We start from the raw sequence: 15,333 nt of genomic DNA on the forward strand, positions 1-15,333 counted from the left end.
GTGTAGAGGGAGCTTCACTCTGTATCTAACCCTGTACCTGCCCTGGGAGTGTTTGATGGGACAGTGTAGAGGGAGCTTCACTCTGTATCTAACCCGTGCTGTACCTGCCCTGGGAGTGTTTGATGGGACAGTGTTAGAGGGAGCTTTACTCTGTATCTAACCCTGTACCTGACCTGGGAGTGTTTGATGGGACAGTGTTGAGGGAGCTTTACTCTGTATCTAACCCGTGCTGTCCCTGCCCTGCGAGTGTTTGATTGGACAGTGTCGAGGGAGCTTTACTCTGTATCTCACCCTGTACCTGCCCTGGGGGTGTTTGATGGGACAGTGTAGAGGGAGCTTTACTCTGTATCTAACCCTGTACCTGCCCTGGGAGTGTTTGATGGGACAGTGTAGAGGGAGCTTTACTCTGTATCTAACCTGTGCTGTACCTGCCCTGGGAGTGTTTGATTGGACAGTGTAGAGGGAGCTTTACTCTGTATCTAACCCTGTACCTGCCCTGGGGGTGTTTGATGGGACAGTGTAGAGGGAGCTTTACTCTGTATCTAACCCTGTACCTGCCCGGGGAGTGTTTGATGGGACAGTGTAGAGGGAGCTTTACTCTGTATCTAACCTGTGCTGTACCTGCCCTGGGAGTGTTTGATGGGACAGTGCAGAGGGAGCTTTACTCTGTATCTAACCCATGCTGTACCTGCCCTGGGAGTGTTTGATGGGACAGTGTAGAGGGAGCTTTACTCTGTATCTAACCCTGCACCTGCCCTGGTAGTGTTTGATGGGACAGTGTGGAGGGAGCTTTACTCTGTATCTCACCCTGTCCCTGCCCTGGGAGTGTTTGATGGGACAGTGCAGAGGGAGCTTTACTCTGTATCTAACCCGTGCTGTACCTGCCCTGGGAGTGTTTGATGTGACAGTGTAGAGTGAGCTTTACTCTGTATCTAACCCTGTACCTGCCCTGGGGGTGTTTGATGGGACAGTGTAGAGGGAGCTTCACTCTGTATCTAACCCTGCACCTGCCCTGGGAGTGTTTGATGGGACAGTGTGGAGGGAGCTTTAGTCTGTATCTAACCCTGTACCTGCCCTGGGAGTGTTTGATGGGACAGTGTGGAGGGAGCTTTACTCTGTATCTAACCCTGCACCTGCCCTGGGAGTGTTTGATGGGACAGTGTGGAGGGAGCTTTACTCTGTATCTAACCTGTGCTGCATCTGCCCTGGGAGTGTTTGATGGGACAGTGTAGAGGGAGCTTTGCTCTGTATCTAACCTGTGCTGTACCAGCCCTGGGAGTTTTTGATGGGACAATGCAGAGGGAGCTTTACTCTGTATCTAACCCATGCTGTACCTGCCCTGGGAGTGTTTGATGGGACAGTGTAGAGGGAGCTTTACTCTGTATCTAATCCGTGCTGTATCTGCCCTGGGAGTGTTTGATGGGACAGTGTAGAGGGAGCTTTACTCTTTATCTAACCCGTGCTGTACCTGCCCTGGGAGTGTTTGATGGGACAGTGTAGAGGGAGCTTTACTCTGTATCTAACCCTGTACCAGCCCTGGGGGTGTTTGATGGGACAGTGTAGAGGGAGCTTCACTCTGTATCTAACCCTGTACCTGCCCTGGGAGTGTTTGATGGGACAGTGTAGAGGGATCTTCACTCTGTATCTAACCCGTGCTGTCCCTGCCCTGGGAGTGTTTGATGGGACAGTGTAGAGGGAGCTTTACTCTGTATCTAACCCTGTACCTGCCCTGGGGGTGTTTGATGGGACAGTGTAGAGGGAGCTTTACTCTGTATCTAACCCTGTACCTGCCCTGGGAGTGTTTGATGGGACAGTGCAGAGGGAGCTTTACTCTGTATCTAACCCTGTACCTGCCCTAGGGGTGTTTGATGGGACAGTGTAGAGGGAGCTTCACTCTGTATCTAACCCTGTACCTGCCCTGGGAGTGTTTGATGGGACAGTGTAGAGGGAGCTTCACTCTGTATCTAACCCGTGCTGTACCTGCCCTGGGAGTGTTTGATGGGACAGTGTAGAGGGAGCTTTACTCTGTATCTAACCCTGTACCTGACCTGGGAGTGTTTGATGGGACAGTGTTGAGGGAGCTTTACTCTGTATCTAACCCGTGCGCTGTACCTGCCCTGGGAGTGTTTGATGGGACAGTGTAGAGGGAGCTTCACTCTGTATGTAACCCGTGCTGTACCTGCCCTGGGAGTTTTTGATGGGACAGTGTTGAGGGAGCTTTACTCTGTATCTAACCCTGTAGCTGTCCTGGGAGTGTTTGATGGGACAGTGTAGAGCGAGCTTTACTCTGTATCTAACCTGTGCTGCATCTGCCCTGGGAGTGTTTGATTGGACAGTGTCGAGGGAGCTTTGCTCTGTATCTAACCTGTGCTGTACCTGCCCTGGGAGTTTTTGATGGGACAATGCAGAGGGAGCTTTACTCTGTATCTAACCCATGCTGTACCTGCCCTGGGAGTGTTTGATGGGACAGTGTAGAGGGAGCTTTACTCTGTATCTAATCCGTGCTGTATCTGCCCTGGGAGTGTTTGATGGGACAGTGTAGAGGGAGCTTTACTCTTTATCTAACCCGTGCTGTACCTGCCCTGGGAGTGTTTGATGGGACAGTGTAGAGGGAGCTTTACTCTGTATCTAACCCTGTACCAGCCCTGGGGGTGTTTGATGGGACAGTGTAGAGGGAGCTTCACTCTGTATCTAACCCTGTACCTGCCCTGGGAGTGTTTGATGGGACAGTGTAGAGGGATCTTCACTCTGTATCTAACCCGTGCTGTCCCTGCCCTGGGAGTGTTTGATGGGACAGTGTAGAGGGAGCTTTACTCTGTATCTAACCCTGTACCTGCCCTGGGGGTGTTTGATGGGACAGTGTAGAGGGAGCTTTACTCTGTATCTAACCCTGTACCTGCCCTGGGAGTGTTTGATGGGACAGTGCAGAGGGAGCTTTACTCTGTATCTAACCCTGTACCTGCCCTAGGGGTGTTTGATGGGACAGTGTAGAGGGAGCTTCACTCTGTATCTAACCCTGTACCTGCCCTGGGAGTGTTTGATGGGACAGTGTAGAGGGAGCTTCACTCTGTATCTAACCCGTGCTGTACCTGCCCTGGGAGTGTTTGATGGGACAGTGTAGAGGGAGCTTTACTCTGTATCTAACCCTGTACCTGACCTGGGAGTGTTTGATGGGACAGTGTTGAGGGAGCTTTACTCTGTATCTAACCCGTGCGCTGTACCTGCCCTGGGAGTGTTTGATGGGACAGTGTAGAGGGAGCTTCACTCTGTATCTAACCCGTGCTGTACCTGCCCTGGGAGTTTTTGATGGGACAGTGTTGAGGGAGCTTTACTCTGTATCTAACCCTGTACCTGTCCTGGGAGTGTTTGATGGGACAGTGTAGAGCGAGCTTTACTCTGTGACTAACCCGTGCTGTCCCTGCCCTGGGAGTGTTTGATGGGACAGTGTAGAGGGAGCTTTACTCTGTATCTAACCCTGTACCTGCCCTGGGAGTGTTTGATGGGACAGTGTAGAGGGAGCTTTACTCTGTATCTAACCCGTGCTGTACCTGCCCTGGGGGTGTTTGATGGGACAGTGTAGAGGGAGCTTTACTCTGTATCTAACCCTGTACCTGCCCTGGCGGTGTTTGATGGGACAGTGTAGAGGGAGCTTTACTCTGTATCTAACCCTGTACCTGCCCTGGCGGTGTTTGATGGGACAGTGTAGAGGGAGCTTCACTCTGTATCTAACCCTGTACCTGCCCTGGGAGTGTTTGATGGGACAGTGCAGAGGGAGCTTTACTCTGTATCTAACCCGTGCTGTACCTGCCCTGGGAGTGTTTGTTGGGACAGTGTAGAGGGAGCTTTACTCTGTATCTAATCCTGTACCTGCCCTGGGGGTGTTTGATGGAACAGTGTAGAGGGAGCTTCACTCTGTATCTCACCCTGCACCTGCCCTGGGAGTGTTTGATGGGACAGTGTGGAGGGAGCTTTACTCTGTATCTAACCCTGTACCTGCCCTGGGGGTGTTTGATGGAACAGTGTCGAGGGAGCTTCACTCTGTATCTCACCCTGCACCTGCCCTGGGAGTGTTTGATGGGACAGTGTAGAGGGAGCTTTACTCTGTATCTCACCCTGTCCCTGCCCTGGGAGTGTTTGATGGGACAGTGTAGAGGGAGCTTTACTCTGTATCTAACCCGTGCTGTACCTGCCCTGCGAGTGTTTGATTGGACAGTGTCGAGGGAGCTTTACTCTGTATCTAACCCGTGCTGTACCTGCCCTGGGAGTTTTTGATGGGACAATGTGGAGAGAGCTTTACTCTGTATCTAACCCGTGCTGTACCTGCCCTGGGAGTGTTTGATGGGACAGTGTAGAGGGAGCTTTACTCTGTATCTAACCCGTGCTGTACCTGCCCTGGGAGTGTTTGATGGGACAGTGTAGAGGGAGATTCACTCTGTATCTAACCCTGTACCTGCCCTGGGAGTGTTTGATGGGACAGTGTAGAGGGAGCTTCACTCTGTATCTAACCCGTGCTGTACCTGCCCTGGGAGTGTTTGATGGGACAGTGTAGAGGGAGCTTTACTCTGTATCTAACCCTGTACCTGCCCTGGGAGTGTTTGATGGGACAGTGTAGAGGGAGCTTTCCTCTGTAGCTAACCCATGCTGTACCTGCCCTGGGAGTTTTTGATGGGACGGTGTAGAGAGAGCTTTACTCTGTATCTAACCCTGTACCTGCCCTGGGAGTGTTTGATGGGACAGTGTAGAGGGAGCTTTACTCTGTATCTAACCCGTGATGTACCTGCCCTGGGAGTTTTTGATGGGACAGTGTAGAGGGAGCTTTACTCTGTATCTAACCCGTGCTGTACCTGCCCTGTGAGTTTTTGATGGGACAGTGTGGAGGGAGCTTTACTCGGTATCTAACCCGTGCTGTACCTGCCCTGGGAGTTTTTGATGGGACAGTGTAGAGAGAGCTTCACTCTGTATCTAACCCTGTACCTGCCCTGCGAGTGTTTGATGGGACAGTGTAGAGCGAGCTTTACTCTGTATCTAACCCATGCTGTACCTGCCCTGGGCGAGTTTGATGGGATAGTGTAGAGGGAGCTTTACTCTGTATCTAACCCGTGCTGTACCTGCCCTGGGAGTGTTTGATGGGACAATGTTGAGGGAGCTTTACTCTGTATCTAACCCGTGCTGTACCTGCCCTGGGAGTGTTTGATGGGACAGTGTAGAGGGAGCTTTACTCTGTATCTAACTCATGCTGTACCTGTCCTTGGAGTGTTTGATGGGACAGTGTAGAGGGAGCTTTACTCTGTATCTAACCCGTGCTGTACCTGCCCTGTGAGTTTTTGATGGGACAGTGTAGAGGGAGCTTTATCTGTATCTAACTGATGCTGTACCTGTCCTTGGAGTGTTTGATGGGACAGTGTCGAGGGAGCTTTACTCTGTATCTAACCCGTGCTGTCCCTGCCCTGGGAGTTTTTGATGGGACAGTGTAGAGGAAGCTTTACTCTGTATCTAACTCATGCTGTACCTGTCCTTGGAGTGTTTGATGGGACAGTGTGGAGGGAGCTTTACTCTGTATCTAACCTGTGCTGTACCTGCCCTGGGAGTGTTTGATGGGACGGCAAAACATTGCAAGATACTTCACACGAGTGTAATCAGACCAAATTTTACCCCGAGTAAAAGGAGATATTGGGACAGGTGACTAAAAGCTTGGTCAAAGAGGCAGGTTTTAAGGAGCGTCTTCAAGGAGGAGAGAGAGGGAGAGAGAGGCGGAGAGGATTAGGGAGAGAATTCCAGAGCTTAGACCCCAGGTCGCTGATAGCCAGCAATGGTGGGGTGATGGGAATGGGGGATGGAGAATGTCTTCTGTTTGGGTAGCGCAGAGATCGCGGAGGGTTGTAGAGCTGGAGGAGGTTCCAGAGATGGGGAGGGTTGTAGAGCTGGAGGAGGTTCCAGAGATCGCGGAGGGTTGTAGGGCTGGAGGTGGTTCCAGAGATCGCGGAGGGTTGTAGGGCTGGAGGAGGTTCCAGAGATCGCGGAGGGTTGTAGGGCTGGAGGAGTTTCCAGAGATCGCGGAGGGTTGTAGGGCTGGAGGAGGTTCCAGAGATTGTGGAGGGTTGTAGGGCTGGAGGAGGTTCCAGAGATCGCGGAGGGTTGTAGGGCTGGAGGAGGTTCCAGAGATCGCGGAGGGTTGTAGGGCTGGAGGAGGTTCCAGAGATCGCGGAGGGTTGTAGGGCTGGAGGAGGTTCCAGAGATCGCGGAGGGTTGTAGGGCTGGAGGAGGTTCCAGAGATCGCGGAGGGTTGTAGGGCTGGAGGAGGTTCCAGAGATCGCGGAGGGTTGTAGGGCTGGAGGAGGTTCCAGAGATCGCGGAGAGTTGTAGGGCTGGAGGAGGTTCCAGAGATAGCGAGGGTTGTCGGGCTGGAGGAGGTTCCAGAGATAGCGAGGGTTGTAGGGCTGGAGGAGGTTCCAGAGATCGCGGAGGGTTGTAGGGCTGGAGGAGGTTCCAGAGATCGCGGAGGGTTGTAGGGCTGGAGGAGGTTCCAGAGATGGGGATTAAATATTTCCATTTGAAACAGAGCCTGTGAATTCAGATTGCATGAGTACTGAGCTGTCAGCAGTTTCGAATCTGGTTTTGAATCAGAGGAAACGGTTGAAGGGAGGTCTCATGTTCGAGGAATTGAAAGTGAAACCAACTAATTTATTTTCAAAGCCTCCTGTGATAATTTTACCGCCTCAGTATTCTGGAGATTAATCTTTAATTCTTGGAGAGTCCAGGGCAATCAGGAAAGGTTGGAGATCACTCATTCCCTGGCTCTCTGATCACTCATTCTCTCACTCTCTGATCACTCATTCCCTCACTCTCTGATCACTCATTCCCTCACTTTCTGATCACTCATTCCCTCACTCTCTGATCACTCATTCCCTGGCTCTCTGATCACTCATTCCCTCACTCTCTGATCACTCATTCCCTGGCTCTCTGATCACTCATTCCCTCTCTCTCTGATCACTCATTCCCTCTCTCTGATCACTCATTCCCTCACTCTCTGATCACTCATTCCCTCTCTCTCTGATCACTCATTCCCTCTCTCTGATCACTCATTCCCTCTCTCTGATCACTCATTCCCTCTCTCTGATCACTCATTCCCTGGCTCTCTGATCACTCATTCCCTCTCTCTGATCACTCATTCCCTCACTCTCTGATCACCCATTCCCTCACTCTCTGATCACTCATTCCCTCTCTCTGATCACTCATTCCCTCTCTCTGATCACTCATTCCCTCACTCTCTGATCACCCATTCCCTCACTCTCTGATCACCCATTCCCTCACTCTCTGATCACCCATTCCCTCTCTCTGATCACTCATTCCCTCTCTCTGATCACTCATTCCCTCACTCTCTGATCACTCATTCCCTCTCTCTGATCACTCATTCCCTCTCTCTGATCACCCATTCCCTCACTCTCTGATCACCCATTCCCTCACTCTCTGATCACTCATTCCCTCTCTCTGATCACTCATTCCCTCTCTCTGATCACCCATTCCCTCACTCTCTGATCACTCATTCCCTCTCTCTGATCACTCATTCCCTCACTCTCTGATCACTCATTCCCTCTCTCTGATCACTCATTCCCTCTCTCTGATCACCCATTCCCTCACTCTCTGATCACCCATTCCCTCACTCTCTGATCACTCATTCCCTCTCTCTGATCACTCATTCCCTCACTCTCTGATCACTCATTCCCTCACTCTCTGATCACTCATTCCCTCTCTCTGATCACCCATTCCCTCACTCTCTGATCACTCATTCCCTGGCTCTCTGATCACTCATTCCCTCTCTCTCTGATCACTCATTCCCTCACTCTCTGATCACCCATTCCCTCACTCTCTGATCACTCATTCCCTCTCTCTCTGATCACTCATTCCCTCTCTCTGATCACTCATTCCCTCACTCTCTGATCACCCATTCCCTCACTCTCTGATCACTCATTCCCTCTCTCTGATCACTCATTCCCTCACTCTCTGATCACCCATTCCCTCACTCTCTGATCACTCATTCCCTCTCTCTCTGATCACTCATTCCCTCTCTCTGATCACTCATTCCCTCACTCTCTGATCACTCATTCCCTCTCTCTGATCACTCATTCCCTCTCTCTGATCACCCATTCCCTCATTCTCTGATCACTCATTCCCTCTCTCTGATCACCCATTCCCTCACTCTCTGATCACTCATTCCCTCACTCTCTGATCACCCATTCCCTCACTCTCTGATCACTCATTCCCTCTCTCTCTGATCACTCATTCCCTCTCTCTCTGATCACTCATTCCCTCACTCTCTGATCACTCATTCCCTCTCTCTCTGATCACCCATTCCCTCACTCTCTGATCACTCATTCCCTCTCTCTGATCACTCATTCCCTCACTCTCTGATCACTCATTCCCTCACTCTCTGATCACTCATTCCCTCTCTCTGATCACCCATTCCCTCACTCTCTGATCACTCATTCCCTCTCTCTCTGATCACTCATTCCCTCTCTCTGATCACCCATTCCCTCATTCTCTGATCACTCATTCCCTCTCTCTGATCACCCATTCCCTCACTCTCTGATCACTCATTCCCTCTCTCTCTGATCACTCATTCCCTCTCTCTGATCACCCATTCCCTCATTCTCTGATCACTCATTCCCTCTCTCTGATCACCCATTCCCTCACTCTCTGATCACCCATTCCCTCACTCTCTGATCACTCATTCCCTCTCTCTCTGATCACCCATTCCCTCACTCTCTGATCACCCATTCCCTCACTCTCTGATCACTCATTCCCTCTCTCTCTGATCACTCATTCCCTCTCTCTGATCACCCATTCCCTCACTCTCTGATCACTCATTCCCTCTCTCTGATCACTCATTCCCTCACTCTCTGATCACTCATTCCCTCACTCTCTGATCACTCATTCCCTCACTCTCTGATCACTCATTCCCTCTCTCTGATCACCCATTCCCTCACTCTCTGATCACTCATTCCCTCTCTCTGATCACCCATTCCCTCATTCTCTGATCACTCATTCCCTCTCTCTGATCACCCATTCCCTCATTCTCTGATCACTCATTCCCTCTCTCTGATCACCCATTCCCTCACTCTCTGATCACCCATTCCCTCACTCTCTGATCACTCATTCCCTCTCTCTCTGATCACTCATTCCCTCTCTCTGATCACCCATTCCCTCACTCTCTGATCACCCATTCCCTCACTCTCTGATCACTCATTCCCTCTCTCTCTGATCACTCATTCCCTCTCTCTCTGATCACTCATTCCCTCTCTCTCTGATCACGCATTCCCTCTCTCTGATCACTCATTCCCTCACTCTCTGATCACTCATTCCCTCTCTCTCTGATCACTCATTCCCTCTCTCTGATCACCCATTCCCTCTCTCTCTGATCACTCATTCCCTCTCTCTGATCACCCATTCCCTCATTCTCTGATCACTCATTCCCTCTCTCTGATCACCCATTCCCTCACTCTCTGATCACTCATTCCCTCTCTCTCTGATCACTCATTCCCTCTCTCTCTGATCACTCATTCCCTCTCTCTCTGATCACTCATTCCCTCTCTCTGATCACTCATTCCCTCACTCTCTGATCACTCATTCCCTCTCTCTCTGATCACTCATTCCCTCTCTCTGATCACCCATTCCCTCTCTCTCTGATCACTCATTCCCTCTCTCTGATCACCCATTCCCTCATTCTCTGATCACTCATTCCCTCTCTCTGATCACTCATTCCCTCACTCTCTGATCACCCATTCCCTCACTCTCTGATCACTCATTCCCTCTCTCTCTGATCACTCATTCCCTCTCTCTGATCACCCATTCCCTCACTCTCTGATCACCCATTCCCTCACTCTCTGATCACTCATTCCCTCTCTCTCTGATCACTCATTCCCTCTCTCTCTGATCACTCATTCCCTCACTCTCTGATCACTCATTCCCTCTCTCTCTGATCACCCATTCCCTCACTCTCTGATCACCCATTCCCTCACTCTCTGATCACTCATTCCCTCACTCTCTGATCACTCATTCCCTCTCTCTCTGATCACCCATTCCCTCACTCTCTGATCACTCATTCCCTCACTCTCTGATCACCCATTCCCTCTCTCTGATCACCCATTCCCTCATTCTCTGATCACTCATTCCCTCTCTCTGATCACCCATTCCCTCACTCTCTGATCACTCATTCCCTCACTCTCTGATCACTCATTCCCTCTCTCTGATCACCCATTCCCTCATTCTCTGATCACTCATTCCCTCTCTCTGATCACCCATTCCCTCACTCTCTGATCACTCATTCCCTCACTCTCTGATCACCCATTCCCTCACTCTCTGATCACCCATTCCCTCTCTCTGATCACTCATTCCCTCACTCTCTGATCACTCATTCCCTCTCTCTCTGATCACCCATTCCCTCACTCTCTGATCACCCATTCCCTCTCTCTGATCACCCATTCCCTCACTCTCTGATCACTCATTCCCTCACTCTCTGATCACTCATTCCCTCTCTCTGATCACCCATTCCCTCATTCTCTGATCACTCATTCCCTCTCTCTGATCACCCATTCCCTCACTCTCTGATCACCCATTCCCTCACTCTCTGATCACTCATTCCCTCTCTCTGATCACCCATTCCCTCACTCTCTGATCACTCATTCCCTCACTCTCTTGTACTCACGGAGGATCTCCTGGGGGTCGCTCATTGCGGGGGTCCTGGGGCGGTGTCTCGGAGCCCGTGGGTGGGGATCTCCCTCCCTCCCCGGCCGGCGGAGCTTCTCACTTCGGATGAGTCGAGTCGCAAGACATGGCGGCGCGGGATGGAGATCCCCAACCCCTCCCGTCTTGGCACACGGAGTGTCCACTGAAGGAAAGCAAGAGGCCATGTTGGTGATGGAGGGTCCACCAGAGGGAGGGGAGGGGAGAGGGGAGGAGAGAGGGAGGGGGGAGAGGAGGGGGGAGAGAGGGGAGGAGGGAGGGGAGGAGAGGAGGAGAGAGGGAGGGTAGGGGAGAGGGGAGGAGAGGAGGAGAGAGGGGAGGAGAGGAGGAGAGAGGGAGGGTAGGGGAGAGGAGAGGAGAGGGGAGAGAGGGAGGGGCGAGAGGGAGGGTAGGGGAGAGGAGAGAGGGAGGGGAGGGGAGAGGAGAGAGGGAGGGGAGGGGAGAGGAGAGAGGGAGGGGAGGAGAGAGGGAGGAGAGAGAGGAGGGGAGCAGAGGGGAGGGGAGGGGAGCTGAGTTCCCAGAGAGAGGAAAGATCAGAGAGTTCCGACTGTCGAACCTGGGCATTGAGGTGATCGACGATCCGCGGGAGGAGATGCTCCAGTCTGTGCGAATTGTGAACAGGAAGATGTTTCACTGGAGAGGTTTCCCCCCCTGGTCTGATTCATGGGGAGACCCGGGGGTCTGGAGCAATGTTCGGAAATGTGGATCCTCAGCCTGATCCATCCCTCACCTTCTGTCTGAGAGTATTCCGTAAATATTAACACACTCCCAGAGACCCCCTGTAAATATTAACACACTCCCAGAGACCCCCTGTAAATATTAACACACTCCCCGAGACCCCCTGTAAATATTAACACACTCCCCGAGACCCCCTGTAAATATTAACACACTCCCCGAGACCCCCTGTAAATATTAACACACACCCCAGAGACCCCCTGTATATATTAACACACTCCCAGAGACCCCCTGTAAATATTAACACACTCCCCGAGACCCCCTGTAAATATTAACACACTCCCCGAGACCCCCTGTAAATATTAACACACTCCCCGAGACCCCCTGTAAATATTAACACACTCCCCGAGACCCCCTGTAAATATTAACACACTCCCCGAGACCCCCTGTAAATATTAACACACTCCCCGAGACCCCCTGTAAATATTAACACACTCCCCGAGACCCCCTGTAAATATTAACACACTCCCCGAGACCCCCTGTAAATATTAACTCACTCCCCGAGACCCCCTGTAAATATTAACACACTCCCAGAGACCCCCTGTAAATATTAACACACTCCCCGAGACCCCCTGTAAATATTAACTCACTCCCCGAGACCCCCTGTAAATATTAACACACTCCCAGAGACCCCCTGTAAATATTAACACACTCCCCGAGACCCCCTGTAAATATTAACACACTCCCAGAGACCCCCTGTAAATATTAACACACTCCCAGAGACCCCCTGTAAATATTAACACACTCCCCGAGACCCCCTGTAAATATTAACACACTCCCCGAGACCCCCTGTAAATATTAACACACTCCCCGAGACCCCCTGTAAATATTAACACACTCCCCGAGACCCCCTGTAAATATTAACACACACCCCAGAGACCCCCTGTATATATTAACACACTCCCAGAGACCCCCTGTAAATATTAACACACTCCCCGAGACCCCCTGTAAATATTAACACACTCCCCGAGACCCCCTGTAAATATTAACACACTCCCCGAGACCCCCTGTAAATATTAACACACTCCCCGAGACCCCCTGTAAATATTAACACACTCCCCGAGACCCCCTGTAAATATTAACACACTCCCCGAGACCCCCTGTAAATATTAACACACTCCCCGAGACCCCCTGTAAATATTAACACACTCCCCGAGACCCCCTGTAAATATTAACTCACTCCCCGAGACCCCCTGTAAATATTAACACACTCCCAGAGACCCCCTGTAAATATTAACACACTCCCCGAGACCCCCTGTAAATATTAACTCACTCCCCGAGACCCCCTGTAAATATTAACACACTCCCAGAGACCCCCTGTAAATATTAACACACTCCCCGAGACCCCCTGTAAATATTAACACACTCCCAGAGACCCCCTGTAAATATTAACACACTCCCCGGAGACCCCCTGTAAATATTAACACACTCCCCGAGACCCCCTGTAAATATTAACACACTCCCAGAGACCCCCTGTAAATATTAACACACTCCCCGGAGACCCCCTGTAAATATTAACACACTCCCAGAGACCCCCTGTAAATATTAACACACTCCCCGAGACCCCCTGTAAATATTAACACACTCCCCAGAGACCCCCTGTAAATATTAACACACTCCCGAGACCCCCTGTAAATATTAACACACTCCCAGAGACCCCCTGTAAATATTAACACACTCCCCGAGACCCCCTGTAAATATTAACACACTCCCCGAGACCCCCTGTAAATATTAACTCACTCCCCGAGACCCCCTGTAAATATTAACACACTCCCAGAGACCCCCTGTAAATATTAACACACTCCCCGAGACCCCCTGTAAATATTAACTCACTCCCCGAGACCCCCTGTAAATATTAACACACTCCCAGAGACCCCCTGTAAATATTAACACACTCCCCGAGACCCCCTGTAAATATTAACACACTCCCAGAGACCCCCTGTAAATATTAACACACTCCCCGGAGACCCCCTGTAAATATTAACACACTCCCCGAGACCCCCTGTAAATATTAACACACTCCCAGAGACCCCCTGTAAATATTAACACACTCCCCGGAGACCCCCTGTAAATATTAACACACTCCCAGAGACCCCCTGTAAATATTAACACACTCCCCGAGACCCCCTGTAAATATTAACACACTCCCCAGAGACCCCCTGTAAATATTAACACACTCCCGAGACCCCCTGTAAATATTAACACACTCCCAGAGACCCCCTGTAAATATTAACACACTCCCGGAGACCCCCTGTAAATATTAACACACTCCCGAGACCCCCTGTAAATATTAACACACTCCCAGAGACCCCCTGTAAATATTAACACACTCCCGGAGAACCCCTGTAAATATTAACACACTCCCCAGAGACCCCCTGTAAATATTAACACACTCCCGAGACCCCCTGTAAATATTAACACACTCCCAGAGACCCCCTGTAAATATTAACACACTCCCGAGACCCCCTGTAAATATTAACACACTCCCGAGACCCCCTGTAAATATTAACACACCCCCAGAGACACCCTGTAAATATTAACACACTCCCCGAGACCCCCTGTAAATATTAACACACTCCCCGGGGACCCCCTGTAAATATTAACACACCCCTAGAGACCCCCTGTAAATATTAACACACTCCCCGGGGACCCCCTGTAAATATTAACACACCCCCAGAGACACCCTGTAAATATTAACACACCCCCAGAGACACCCTGTAAATATTAACACACTCCCAGAGACACCCTGTAAATATTAACACACTCCCAGAGACACCCTGTAAATATTAACACACCCCCAGAGACACCCTGTAAATATTAACACACTCCCGGGGACCCCCTGTAAATATGAACACACTCCCCGAGACCCCCTGTAAATATTAACACACTCCCCGGGGACCCCCTGTAAATATGAACACACTCCCCGAGACACCCTGTAAATATTAACACACTCCCCGAGACCCCCTGTAAATATTAACACACTCCCCGAGACCCCCTGTAAATATTAACACACTCCCAGAGACCCCCTGTAAATATTAACACACTCCCAGAGACCCCCTGTAAATATTAACACACTCCCGGAGACCCCCTGTAAATATTAACACACTCCCCGGGGACCCACTGTAAATATTTACACACTCCCCGGGGACCCCCTGTAAATATTAACACACTCCCCGGGGACCCCCTGTAAATATTAACACACTCCCCGAGACCCCCTGTAAATATTAACACACTCCCAGAGACCCCCTGTAAATATTAACACACTCCCCGGGGACCCCCTGTAAATATTAACACACTCCCAGAGACCCCCTGTAAATATTAACACACTCCCCGGGGACCCCCTGGAAATATTAACACACTCCCCGAGACACCCTGTAAATATTAACACACTCCCCGGGGACCCCCTGTAAATATTAACACACTCCCAGAGACCCCCTGTAAATATTAACACACTCCCCGAGACCCCCTGTAAATATTAACACACTCCCCAGAGACCCCCTGTAAATATTAACACACTCCCCAGAGACCCCCTGTAAATATGAACACACTCCCTGAGACCCCCTGTAAATATTAACACACTCCCCAGAGACCCCCTGTAAATATTAACACACTCCCCGAGACCCCCTGTAAATATTAACACACTCCCCGGAGACCCCCTGCAAATATTAACACACTCCCCAGAGACCCCCTGTAAATATGAACACACTCCCTGAGACCCCCTGTAAATATTAACACACTCCCCAGAGACCCCCTGTAAATATTAACACACTCCCCAGAGACCCCCTGTAAATATTAACACACTCCCCGAGACCCCCTGTAAATATTAACACACTCCCCAGAGACCCCCTGTAAATATTA

General features: G+C 50.8%; 1 protein-coding gene across 2 annotated transcripts in view; it reads right to left on the reverse strand.

The window, feature by feature from the left end:
* The window catches only part of LOC137300009 (tonsoku-like protein), a 343,926-nt gene extending 332,836 nt beyond the window's left edge, over positions 1-11,090 (reverse strand). For both annotated transcript variants that reach the window (XM_067969102.1, XM_067969095.1), the window contains exon 1: positions 10,703-11,090. In XM_067969102.1, the coding sequence (XP_067825203.1) occupies positions 10,703-10,907 (205 nt within the window). In that variant the 5' untranslated portion in view covers positions 10,908-11,090. The remainder of the gene's footprint in view (positions 1-10,702) is intronic.
* Positions 11,091-15,333: the final 4,243 nt, after the last annotated feature.

The sequence above is a fragment of the Heptranchias perlo genome, chromosome 2, assembly GCF_035084215.1.
Source record: "Heptranchias perlo isolate sHepPer1 chromosome 2, sHepPer1.hap1, whole genome shotgun sequence".
NCBI classification, from domain to species: Eukaryota; Metazoa; Chordata; class Chondrichthyes; order Hexanchiformes; family Hexanchidae; genus Heptranchias; species Heptranchias perlo.